This window comes from Melospiza georgiana, chromosome 4 (genome assembly GCF_028018845.1).
Source record: "Melospiza georgiana isolate bMelGeo1 chromosome 4, bMelGeo1.pri, whole genome shotgun sequence".
In the NCBI taxonomy this organism is placed as follows: Eukaryota; Metazoa; Chordata; class Aves; order Passeriformes; family Passerellidae; genus Melospiza; species Melospiza georgiana.
Window position 1 is genome coordinate 36,334,275 of NC_080433.1, and position 13,399 is coordinate 36,347,673.

The following is a 13,399-nucleotide window of genomic DNA, read 5'->3' on the forward strand; positions in this document are numbered from 1 at the left end:
AGTGTGTACCAAATAGCTTTCAGTCTCAAATTCAAACTACAATCCTCATTTAAGTTCTAGGAAGAAATCACCACGAAAAGAAATCTCTTGGCAAGCTTGCAAGAATCTTTCTTAAACAGAGTCCTCTTAAAGTAGATACTAGGAAGAAAGGAGGATTTCTGATAAATTCTGTGGTAAGTGTAGAATTTCTTCATTATTTAATTCACTATCAAATATCCCCCAAGGGGAAAGGCAAAGGTTCATGGTAGTGGAATATGGTAATATCTGAACTAGAGGTTTAGGCAGAAGCTAATTCCTATATAATACTTGAACTCTATGACAAACCGCACATTTCACATTATTCTTTTAAGCACAACTGCTGCAAATGCTAGGAGATAGTAAAGAGGACTTTTACCAGGTTTCAGCCAATTTCAGTGTGTCTCAGTCACTGGTAAGCATCAAGGCAAAGGTGTTTCTGTAAAAGTAGTCTGCTACAAAGAGAACCAGTGAGACAGAGAAATTCAAGTGCTAGTTTTTGTCACAGCTCCTTGGAGAAGGCAAAGAGGACAGCTGATTTTACCTAAGGAAGCCCTACATGGAAATAGAGGAGAAATTCGATGTTTACTGCCACGGCAAGAATGCGTCCCTGAAGAGATATTGAAAAGACCAGGCCTGTGATTACTTGTTGAACTTCTGGAGCCTATGAAGACTTTGTGCTGACTTGTACACTACCACTGACATCTGAGGAAATCAAAGTCCTGCATTTCACAATTACCCACAGATAGGAGCCCTTTGGCTCCTGTTGGAACCTCATGGATTAAAAATAGCTATAATAATAATAACTGTTAAATGTGAAAGACAGAGAAGTGAAATAAAAGTGGTAGAAAATAAATTGTTCCTGAGGTAGCTTCTGACAGAGGGAAACACTGGGGAGAAAGCAGTAGAGAAGGAAGATTAAATTCTACTTATAATTTGAAAGATAATAATAAGCTCCAGTCTATAACTTTAAAACTACTTACAGAATGACCCACGGAAATTTTGACCTGCTAGGAAATGTAAAGGAAACTACCAATCAATTACAAACCTCAGAAACTGAAAGAAATTATCAATGCATTCAGAATCATTCGGAATATTATCAATTTAATATGTGTAGGTAGTCTGGTATCTGCAAACCTAAAGCTAGTATCATTATTCTTTTTTAAACTTACAAACTTACTAATAAATTACAGGATAAAGAATAAATATATTACATTTTATCAATTAGTTATTAATAGATTTAAAAATGCTCAGAATTATTAGATATGCCACATGACTTACTATGACTTCTGTTATACTAGGTATGCCAAAAAACATGGATGACAATAGGAGGAAACCTAGAAATGTCTTCTATGTCTTGGCATGACTGACTGTTTTTCCAAAGGTGATGTGGACAACTAATGATGGAGGTCAAGAGAGCCAGAAATCAAGAGAAACAAAAAGTTAAGTTGAAACTGATTTCAGCTGTGCACCAATAAAAATTCTTACAGGTTTGGGTTTCAGTGTCTTCTGACTTTTCAGGGAGAGAAGGAGTTGGTTTTCCTGTGTTATCATCTGCAGCTTCCCTTGCCAATACAGTGCCAGAATTGTTTAATGAGAATATCTCAGGATCCAAAATACTGTAACTGCAAAATGGGAGAAAGAGAAGAAAACACAAAAAAAACCTTCACATATGATATCAAAAAGAATTTTTATGTACATACACAAAATTCAGTGTCTCAGAAGTGATTACTTTCCAGCAGCTTCAGGAATAAGAAATAATGAATGATAGCCAAATTATAAGGAACCAAAAAATAACTTAGTATAGTATATTTCAAAGCTTTCATCTCACCAATGAAGTTAGCAACCAAAACTGTGCCTGATGTCTATAGGATGGAAAGCAAAACTTTTTACATAGTAACAAGTAATTTGTATTTGAAAGCTGAACTGTTCATATGAATATATTGTAATTCAGATCTGTCTGCAGTAACAGCAATAACACAATAATCTCTATTAATAGCAATCACTGATAGTGCAGTAAGAAGTACCTGTCCAGATGCTGTGAACCACTAGTTCCCATATTATATTGCATTTCCAGGTTCTTTTTAAATAGATGGTAGTGTGCAAGGGCCAGATAGATATTCATCTGAGACTTCCAGGGCATCTCTTCAAGACACATTTGACAAAAGCGACTTCGGATTACGTATTTAGTCAGCAGCATCACTAAGGTTTCATGAGCCAATTTCTTCAACTTATCCATGGCTTTGCTAAACCAAAACATATGAAGTAGCAAGAAATTAAACTGTTTTCTTGAAGCTCTAGAAAAAAAGTCCTGGTAAAGATACACAGATACTCTGTTGCATCTCTCCAGATTAATATGCATAAGCATATGACATATTTCTAAATAAAAGACTTTTGCTTTAGTCAAGAAAAGCAACTGTGCTTTCCCTCTTTACTTGCACTTAACACACAGTAAATCCCATTTTATATTTTACCAGCTTCTATAAGATAATTGTCTTAGTACTTTAATGAGTTTAGATCATTTTGAAGTTATTTGTCCCTGAATTGTACAGATTATTGTAGGAAATATGATGTGCTTCAAAGTCAATTCAGGAGGGCCTTCTATTATACTATAAATCTAGATTTTGGTTTTTTTTTATTGCTTTGCTTTGGTAGTTAAGCACATCCAGTATGAAGAGAACATAGCATTTCAAATCTGGATGCCTGCCTTTAATTTCCAGACAAAGTGTTTTAAGGTTTCCCTGAGAGATGAAAAAATTCTGTATTACTTGACAAACATACAATGCTATATTCAAACCAAATCTCATTTTTTAAAAATTAACTGTAAACTGATACCTTTATTAATCTAAATGATTTTTCCGCCTGTTTTTCACCTTTAAAATGTGGGCAGAATAGTATACCACATACAATTTTGATTATATTATGCAGCATTACTGTTACGTTAGACACAAAAGAGTAGCTGATAAAAACCCAAGAGAGGTTAAACATCCTTTCTTCTGCTGAAAGCCATGAAAATCATTTTAAATAAGGTAGGGTTTCTTCTGTCAAGGAGGAATAATAACATTTTTAGATGGTTTAGGTGAATATTTAGAAGATGATATGGAAACATTTTTTAGGTTATTTAAAACACTTCCAGAATCAGTTATATGATTGCTTATGTGCAAATATTTATAGTTTCCTATTTGCTAATTACCATAAGTGACGAAGGACCAAATTATGAGTACTACACATTCTTTTAGGTCAGAAGGTAATGTTATTGGCAAGTTAACCAAATATAAACAAATACTATGCCAAAAGAAGATGTGAATTACTTTTTTTTAATCAAAAAACAGTTCTGGGGAAGCTACAAGACAGATAGTCCAAAAAGACTAGCACAAGGTCCACAAAAATAATTCTGAATCTACTACTACTATTTTTATTTATTTAATAATAAATATTTTTATTAGCTTTGTAACAGATAAACTCCTCAATACAGTTTGAAAAGCCTTATAATACTCGGATTATCACAGCTTTTCCACCTTGATGAATCAACATGCTCAAGCTAACACAACTGAAATACAATCTTTGATTATTAATACAGAAACTTGAAATCATTAAGAGCTATTAAACAGAAATGCAACAGATTTTGTTTCATTGAGTGGAAACAAATTTTATACTAAACTACATCAGAAAAATGAAAGGACTGTGCAGAAACTAGTCTCTTTGCTATAATACAAAAACTAAAATACACACTTAATTGTAATCTAAATTTCAGTCAAAATATTTTTTGTGTATATATAAGCCTGAAAACTGTGTTCATTTACTTTTGTGCTTCTGAAGATTTCATTGTATCTGGATTTTTCATTAAAAACTCTCTGAGAGGTCCTTTCTGAGGCACAGCTTGTTTTGTTGGTTTCTTTGAAGGTGATGCCTTTGCTTTCCCTGAAGGTGAGGTATTTTTTCCCTTTAAAAAAAAAAGTCTTGCGTCAAAATCTTAAATATACTTCAAATAATTATTTATACCTACATTATCAATCACCTGAGGTATACAGCATTTGGCTTACATAGGAACAGAACATTAAAAAAGATTCTGGAAATGGTTGTCAAAATAAAACTGCAAAAGAAGTACTTAAAAATTCTAGAAAATGTCACCATTTTTCTGGAAAGTACATGTCAAAGGCCTGATACAAAGAAGCCAGCCAGGTCCCTGAAGATTTTCTTTCATATACCAGTCTTTTCATCACAGAAATAAAGACAATTCTTTTCCTAATAACAGTAAAGCTTTGCAATGCAAAAATGAAGACAGAAAAACCCTCTTCCTAATCTATCTCAGATGCTAGCAGTATTTCAACATTACTAGAGGATTATGAGGGAGAAAGCTCTTCCTGCAAAATAATACAAATCCATTAAGATTATCAGTATCTTCCAGTAAAAGTAAAAAATTATTTTAAATTAATTCTGAACAATAAGAAATTAGTGCAATTAGAACATCTGCACAAGGAGTTAACCATGAACAATTACTCACAAAAAAAATCTAAGTACATATTGTACAAAAAGGCCTGAGCTGATCTCCTTTTCTGAATGTGATGGTACCCAAGACACTTTCTGTTACCACCATGTTCTTTTAAAGGGAGTCGGGTAAGGCAAGTTATTCTGATTTCAGAATTCCTTATTTTGACTTATCTGAAATTCTCACAAGTGTTGGTCTTTCAGATGAATCCCATGTCAACATTTCTTCCTGGTTTTAGAAGTGCAGAGGTCAGCTGAGGACTAGAGCTTGTATCCCAAATTTTAGGAACTGTGTATATCTCTAGATGAGATTTTTATGAGACAATTTTTGAAAATTTGTTTTGTTCTCATGGTATTGCTACCCAGTAAAAACATATAACTCCTTAAAAATAAAACTCACCTTCTGAACTTCTGCAGCACTTGTGCTTTCTCCCAGAGTGAGAGACTTTGCTTGTGCTGAAATTCCATCAGTACCAAGGAAGCTCTCATTCCTCCTGATGAAAAATATTTTTAAAATCATCATCATAATAATCATCATGTTAAGTTCCTTTCATAGTAAAATATTATCTTTGGGAACATATAGAGCACATCAGGCAATTCCTATTTCATTGGCAGTTTTAAATTCAAAAGACTTTCTTTCCTTCATCCTCTTAAGAAAATAGGAAGTGTTAATTTTCAAGGTTTATTACAGAAATCCGAATTTGTGAGTAACAACTATATTACCTTCCTAATGTCTAGGGAAATAAAAAATTTTCTTTATTACCCAAATTATACTACAGAATTTTGCAAATAATTTCTTCACATCCTACTGTTTTGGTCTCTTGTAACCACAATTCCTTTTCCCTAAAATATAGATCTCATTTTCACTGATTACTTGCCTTCCATATTTTAGAAATACTGATGTGTTTTTTTAAAAATGGGATCTTCTCAGGTAAGTGTCTACAATTTGGCTCCATTTATCTTTTCCCCACAGAATTTTTTTGACGCTATAGCAGGCCCTGATCAGTTTGCTTTTGATTTAATCCATCATAGCTTCCCAAGCTATGCCACCACCCCATAATAACAGCTGTGTAATCCACGTTCATGGAACTTCTGCAGACTAGGAGTCATGGAAACTACTCCTGATGGGTCTTCTAATGGGTACAACTTGGAGTTTCTTTTGTAAATGCGACTCTCATGAGCCTAAGCAGTAGTTTTTCACTACTACTGTAACAGAGATCTACCTTTTCAAGTTATTTTCCACACTCTCTGCCCACTCCAGAACACTCTGAAACTTCTCTTCATTCATGACTTTGTGCAAAAGCTGAACGAAGAACTCAAGGAAACGTGTGTTGCCTTTGAATTTAAGCACTGCAATAAAGTAACAATAACACAGGTGTTTATGCTGTAACAGAATTCTGAAGTCAGCTAGGATTCCAGCAACCTATGCCTCCAAGCACTTATTTATGTCATGTTGCGTACTCATAGTGACACTAAAACCACGGATACTCAATGGCAGTTGCTAAACGCTTCTTGTGACTTGAATCATAAGCTCATTCTATTTAATACACTCCTAGAATTACAAACATTATAGAGACAGCGATTTCTGTGAATTCCCCTTCCAGTGAAATAATTTAATGTGGAAATAGGGTACCTCAATTTTGAAAGAACATTTCATACAAAGAGAATATTTGAAAAATTTGGCACATTTTTTAAATTTACTTGTTTCTAAGGTTATTAGAAAACATACACGATTCAATTTAAAATATTAATATTTTATATACTTGGCATGAACACCCCAAATAATTGGTTGCATTCTATTCTCTATGTGTTTATAGTGAGAACATTTATAAGCTATGTTTCACTTGATTTTGTATATTTGAGAACCAAATGAAGGTAACATTCCCAAGAGCTTATTCCAAGCAAGAATGAGATTGCTTTACTGGCAACTTTCTGAAGTAAAGGAGCCCTCACAGTTAATATAAACAGCAACTACCCTACCTTCTCGATAAGCACGGTCTGATGGCCAACATGAAATTACAGGGTAGAGTAACAACATAGATTCCTTTCCTGTAAGCTGTGCTCCAGGACCTGCATCAATAACCAAATGAAATCCATTATGAAAAGCAGTAAGAATATACAATAAAAACTCCACTTATAACTGACAAAAAAAATCCTTCTCTAGCACAGAGTTTGCTTTTAAATATCTTACTGTCAGGAGAGAGGATGTCTGGAGTTCATCAGAAGCCTAACAAAGAGCCATGAAAATCATATGTGGAGAAGAATGTGCAGAAAGGACAGGACAAAAATATATTTAAGGCTATACAGCAAGAACTGATCCCATGATACTGCTCTGCATATGGATAATGTAAGTAGGTGGTAGTAGTAGTAGTAATGTATATTCTTTTTTCTTAAGCTAAATATTTACAAAAATAGATGTATAGAAATTCAGTTATATTCTATAAATAATATACTTTATATAGAGTACACAGATATGGACAGTATACAGAATATATAGGACAATAACTTGGATTCAAGCTTCTGGCAGTTAAACACAACAGCTGATTAAACATTACCAGCTAACAATGGTACACCAAAGCACCAAAACAATGTTACACATACTGCTTGTTATTTTTCCTTAATAAAGAAAAATAATCTACAAATTTTGTGCTTAGACAAGTCCTGTGGTTGAAAAACATCAATGCAGCAAATCCCTGAAAAAAGCAAGATTAAAAAATGCACTCTGGAACCAGCTATAATAGTGGATCAATAGCTACAACCTCCAGTGAGAGCAGTCAGTTTAGGTCTGTTGAATGTAAATAATGTCCAACTAAGTAGGACAGCCAGCAGGAAAAGCAGACTCTTAAAATAGGACACACTTTCTTAGTACTCTCTGCCATTTGACAAGTTCAAAAATATGTTGCTCCAAATAAGCCTTTTCACAAAGATAAATATGTCCCAAAATTTTTTTTATGGGAAAATATTTGAAATCTCAGAATTTAAATTGTACTCTGTGTGAAATATTTTGGTTTTCTTTTCTTTTGAAAGAAGCAGATTCAGCTCTTTTCCATTTTTCTTGTAGACTATCATTAATGGAATGCTAAGTGTTGATCCAATTATAAGGATTTCCTATTACAAGGCTTTTTCCAAAATGCTTTTAACAGCATGCCCTACAGGTGTGCACATTGCCCTGCACCATTAATACATATTTGTAAGGACAGCTGTAAGCTTTGCATGGCCACACCAAAAGGCTTTTTCTCAGTTTTTATCCTGAAACTATTGACAAATAGGCTATTTCAACAACAGAGCAGACTTTAGTGATCAATTATTTGCCAGCTACTGAAAATGTGGGTTTTTTCTAACTGATCAATCCATTAATTTAACTTTCTATTAATTAATCCATATGATTTTCAATTAATTTACAGAATTCTTTCCTTATGTGACTTCTTCTGCAGGAATGCAAGCATCAATGTGAGCAAAAATGAAGGATTATTGCACAGATTAATGGAATTTTTCCATCACTCCTTATCCTATTTTTCACAATAATACTTTCTCTTCTGAATAAATGCATGCACAGAGGTGATGGATGATAACTAGAACACGAGGGGTGTGGTCTTGCAGCAAAGGCCTGCTGCATACTGGGCTATACTAGAAACAGCACGGCCAGCAGGTCAGGGGACATGACTATTCCCCTCTATTCAGCACTAGAATAGATGTGAGACCACATCGAGGTTACTGTGCCTGGGTTTGGGCACTGTAGTACAAGACACCAACATAGTCAAGTTGAGACAAGGACAGACAAGATGACAATGAGCTATAGAGCATGAAGAGGCTGAGGGAACTGGGAACTGGGTTTCTTCAGTCTTAGGAAGAGAAGGCTAAGAGGAATCTACACTTACCTAACAGGAGAAATACAGAATGTGGAGACAGACTCTCCTCACTGACAGCACAACAGGCAATTGAAACAAATTGGAAATCAGAAAATTCCAAAGACATCTAAAGAAAATCTCTCTAACCATAAGAGTGGTTAACTATCAGAACGAGTTGCCCATAAAAGTTATGAAATCTCTTTCTTCAGAAAGATTCAAAACTTGACTGGATAAGCCTCAGAGCAAGCTGATGTAATTGTACCTGTTTTGAGAAGGGGGTTAGAATAAATACCTTCCAACCTATACTACTCTACCATTCTATCCAGGTACCAATCAGTGCTGTCTCTGAGATTAAGTTCTAACCAAACTTTCTTTATAATCCTTACTTATTAATTCATCTAACTTTGGCAGGAATATTAGCCAGAAAATTATTGTGCTTGATCCAGAATCCAAGATACTTTAAAATATGTTTATTCATTCCTGACTTAAAAGGTAGTTAAATACTAGCATGCATGCAATTCCCTCACAAAAACAACAATTTCTGTTAACTTGCTTCATGGAGAGTTTTCTCCACTAAAATTTCCTGCATTGGTCATTACTACTAACATTGGTGGGGTATTCAGACAAGCTATAAATGGACAGTGGTCTTTGCCACTGCATTTTCTGCTTTAAAAAGATAAAGCAAGCCTAAACAACATGGAATCCAATTTAAACAGGTTGGAAGAACATAAATATTTGCAGAATTGTTCACAAAGAAATATTCCTTTTAAAGAAGAAATGAGTGTTCCAGTGGAAATTACAAAAAAATATGAATACACACATCATCACCAGGTGATCATTACCAAGATCATTATTGCTTTGGTTGAGTCATCATGGAAGATATAAGAAATAAAAGTACTTCTTCAGTAAATGTAGTTTTTTCCAACAAGCAATAGAAAACTCCATAGACAAAGGTAAGATGTGTTTCAACAGTACACCCACCTGGTTCTGTCAGTTTGAGTAGACTTGATTCAAGAGAATTTAGATTTTCTGCTGCTTTTGCCATTGCAGCTAAATGGGATGCCCTTGAGGAACGTCTCTGAAATATTGAATACTTTGTTATGAAAGCTTAGCTTTAACTTAACTAAAACCAGCTTGTCAATAGTGGAATCTAGCTTAGACCACAAGTCTTCTAAATCTATATCTTATAATTTCATCAATATTGTATTATTTTTCTTTTCTGATAAAATAGAAATTATGTTCGTGACTTTTTTGGCACAGCATATTTTGTCAAGCATGGGGACTCCCAATCTCTGGAGGCATTCAAGACTGGGCTGGATGGGGCACTGAGCAAACCAGTCTAGTAGAAGGTGTCCCTGCCCAAGGCTGGGGGGTGGAGCTGGATCATCTTTGAGGTCCCTTCCAATATAAACTATTCTATGATTCTAGAACAAAAAAATTAGTAAATCTAGTCTTCAAAATAATAAAATACAGAATTTAAAGAAAAATTAAAAACTAGAGCAACTACTTTTACTGCTTTGCCAGTGCGTGCTTCTTCAGTTTTCACGTCTGCTGACTGGCCAGGTGAAACTCCTGGTGAGATCAACAATTTTTTCCCATAGTTAATGATACTTGCTGAAAGTTCATACTCTTTCCATGAATGTAGTACCTATAAAAGAATAATCTGTTACACAAGTTTTTGTTTACATGATATGTAATATTTCATTCCTGTCTACTTATAATTGTCAAAATGCATGAATATTATAAATATAAATTTATTACTCAATATGCAAGTTTCTTTTAATAAAAAAACCCAGGACTGTAGACATGTAAAATAATTGGAATTGCAGATGTTATCTATGCATTCTATTCTGCTTAACCTATCCCTCAGAGAATAGAAAGATTTACCCAGAAGTATCTATTGCTGTGATTGACACCCTCCCTGTTCTCAGGCAGTACTGCTATCAAAGAACATAAAGGATAACTAAATGATCCTCATTTGCCTCTCTGGTATCAAGCACACATTTTAAAATCCCAACTGTATTGAAAGGACTGGTGAAATTTATTTTTAAATTGCAAAATTTATAAATTAACAGTGTAGCAAATGTTTTTCAATGGCTTTATCTTCTTTAGATAGAGCTCAAAAGGCCCAAGTGCTTCTACTACTGCAAGCTACCTTCACACTAGGATCTTTGCCTTTGTGATCTTAAGTAAGTGTACAGATTACCTTAGGATAAACACAGTACATGACCTGACTCTAAGTCAAAAGAAAAACATATACCCTGCCTTAATGAGAAGCATTTTCAATTCACTCATTCTCTTTGCTATTCTGTATGCTATCCTGTTGAAATGCTATCTCTAAGGGAAAAAAACCCAGCAATATAAGTGGTAATCAATTAGCTGAGGAATCCAACAAACAAACATCTAATCAAGGTTTCAAGGCTCCTTATAGGCTTTATTGTGTCTGACAGCATTCACCTGGGGCCTGTGCCTGTGGGGCCAGCTGAGAGGAGCTCCCTCTCAGCTCAAGTCTAAGCTTACAGTCCCTGCTGGCTCCTATACGGCAGTAATGTTGGTCTCCAGCCTGGTGCAAGTCATGCCTGGGTGTGACAATACATCCACTAGACTGGGCACCTGGCTCATGGACCAACTTCTGAGCTTGACCTCAGACTGCTCCCATCATGATGGATCAGCCTGCTGGGCTCTATCTGACCCTAGCCACCTCACCAGGCCTTATCCTCACCTCTGGACTGACTTCCCAGCTTCAAATCTGACCTGCCTCATCACCACAAATAATCTGGATGCCTGGCTGAACCTCTATACCAGGTGCTGCTCTGCCAGCCATGGCATTGCCCTTGGCTCCTGGCCTCAAGCCGTGCTGGCCTTGCAGAGCATTTTTTGGGTTATTTGGTACAGATCCGTTCTTGTGAGGTTAGCATGGAGATTCAGCTCCTATAAAGACCAAGCTGAGCAATCACCAGCATGGGGCAATCTCTCAAATCCTTAGCCACAGCTCAGCTTCAGTATGGGCTCTTAGCTGAGGTGCATCTAAAGCTAGAGGAAAGCTGACTTTTTCAGTATCACACATTTATAATAGTGAGTAATTAACTGCAGCATGTCCCTATACATGAGGGAAAAAAATCCATACCATGTTTCTCCTTATCTCACTAAACAGATTGAGAATCTGAATCATGTCATCTACAGATTATATATATTACAGTTGAAAGTCAAGGTGTTTTTACTTTTGTCAGCATGCATGACTAAACAGTATAAAGTCTCTTGTATCTAATTAGCAACTAAAACAGATATATTAATCAGATTAAAACTACAAATACGACTTTTGGAATAAATACTTTTAAACATATATTATATGTATGTCTTACTGAAAATAGTACTAGCTTAAATATAAAATTACACATAATCATATAAAATGTAGATCTAATGACATGGACTAATAGTTTTGACTGTTTTCTGAATAAATACTAAAAAGGCAAAATGTCATTGTAATAAAAATGTACTGATTCAAAGATACTAATAAATGTTTGCATGCCTTTACTATTTAAGATTGCTGGTTCTGTAAGGTATCATTCTGAAGGCCAGCTTACTAAATCTCTTTTTTTTTCCCCAAAAGACAAGAGCTATATCTCAAATTAAGCTGTAAGCACAAAAATTCACACTGTACCTTTGCTGTATGATATGAAGCACAAGCTATCATATGCAGAATACTCTCATAACATTCTTCCTGTCTCCTTTGCAAAGTAGAACTTGGAATTTCTTGGAGGACAGCCAAGCATTTAATGAGAATCTGTAAATACAAGGGTTAAAACAAAAATTGGAGTCTAGAGCATACTTTCAAGCTTGTACCTCTGTACAGCCCACTATATTTCATGGTGAACTATAAAAATACTTTGAAATCTAATGCATAGGATAAAACATTAGTTGTACAAATGCCAATAATTAAATTTCTATTTAATTGAACAGTGTCAAGATTTCAACCAGTCTTTTGGAATAAATTACATGTTCACATAAAATCCCAGATATTAATATACAGATACATGATGGATATTTTTACTGATCTCACTAACATGGAATCCAAGAATGTTTAATTCAGCGAGATAACATAATCCTACTGGAGGACTGTTTGAAAATATATTGAAATGGCAAGGATTTCAAATGAAAAAAAATACTTCCAGTATATTGCAAAAATAAAATACTTCTTTCCCCAATTTTGTCCATCAGAAATGAAAAGAACTTGTGGCTATTTTTTGTGGAAATAATTTTTGTGGCTATAAGTTGTGGAAATTATTTCCAGTGGCTAGCTGTACCTTTAGCAGGACAACAGCGTCTTAAGCAAGAAGCTATCCCTGTATTCAAATAGATGATTTTTTTTTTTTCCTAATCACTCCTGAAAACTTAACAGGGCCCTAAGTGTCCCAGCAGTCCTTCCTTGAGCATCCTCACTTGAGACCTCCCCTCATACCCTCTTTCAAGCTCAGGCACAAGCCTTCAGTCCCTGCTTGAGCTGTGGTACTGCTCCATTGGTCTTCAGTTCCTTCTCCTGCATGGACCTTGGACCTGTGCTGCAGCCTTGTCTCCAGCCTCTGGCTTCAATTCCTGCACCTCCTGACTTTTCCTCCTGGATGGACCCTGGGCCAGCCCAATAACCTCACATTCCCTGGACTGTCTTGGATCCTCTTACCAGCACCCTTCTCTGTCTGCCATGTTCAGATGCTGCTGGTCTGGGCTTCACCTGCAGTGCAGTCACCTCATCCTTTCTCACAGAGCCAATATACTCTTATTGCTGCTACCTAAAAAGGCTACCTAATTACAGGAAAAAGATTTGCATGTTTCTACTGTATGCTTGCTGAATCTAAAAACCACATCTGCTGCTTCATAAAATGTATTCTGTTTCTAAAGAGAAGGTGCCTGCTTCTGGAAAGGAACTCATGCCTGAAAACTAAAGACTGCATTGTCAAAACACTGAATAGCTTTCTTTTCTTTAAGAAGAAAACAAAACTGTATATGAAGCAAACATTCTGAATTAAAAAAAAAAAAAAAAGAAAAAACAA

General features: G+C 35.3%; 1 protein-coding gene across 1 annotated transcript in view; it reads right to left on the bottom strand.

Moving 5' to 3' along the window:
* The window catches only part of CFAP54 (cilia and flagella associated protein 54), a 102,386-nt gene that overhangs the window by 47,866 nt on the left and 41,121 nt on the right, over positions 1 to 13,399 (bottom strand). The window contains exons 26-34 of the mRNA XM_058023285.1: positions 12,013 to 12,135; positions 9,859 to 9,999; positions 9,333 to 9,429; positions 6,484 to 6,573; positions 5,727 to 5,853; positions 4,904 to 4,997; positions 3,819 to 3,958; positions 2,043 to 2,261; positions 1,504 to 1,640 (exon numbers count right to left, since the gene is read on the bottom strand). Of these exons, the coding sequence (XP_057879268.1) occupies positions 1,504 to 1,640; positions 2,043 to 2,261; positions 3,819 to 3,958; positions 4,904 to 4,997; positions 5,727 to 5,853; positions 6,484 to 6,573; positions 9,333 to 9,429; positions 9,859 to 9,999; positions 12,013 to 12,135 (1,168 nt within the window). The remainder of the gene's footprint in view (positions 1 to 1,503; positions 1,641 to 2,042; positions 2,262 to 3,818; positions 3,959 to 4,903; positions 4,998 to 5,726; positions 5,854 to 6,483; positions 6,574 to 9,332; positions 9,430 to 9,858; positions 10,000 to 12,012; positions 12,136 to 13,399) is intronic.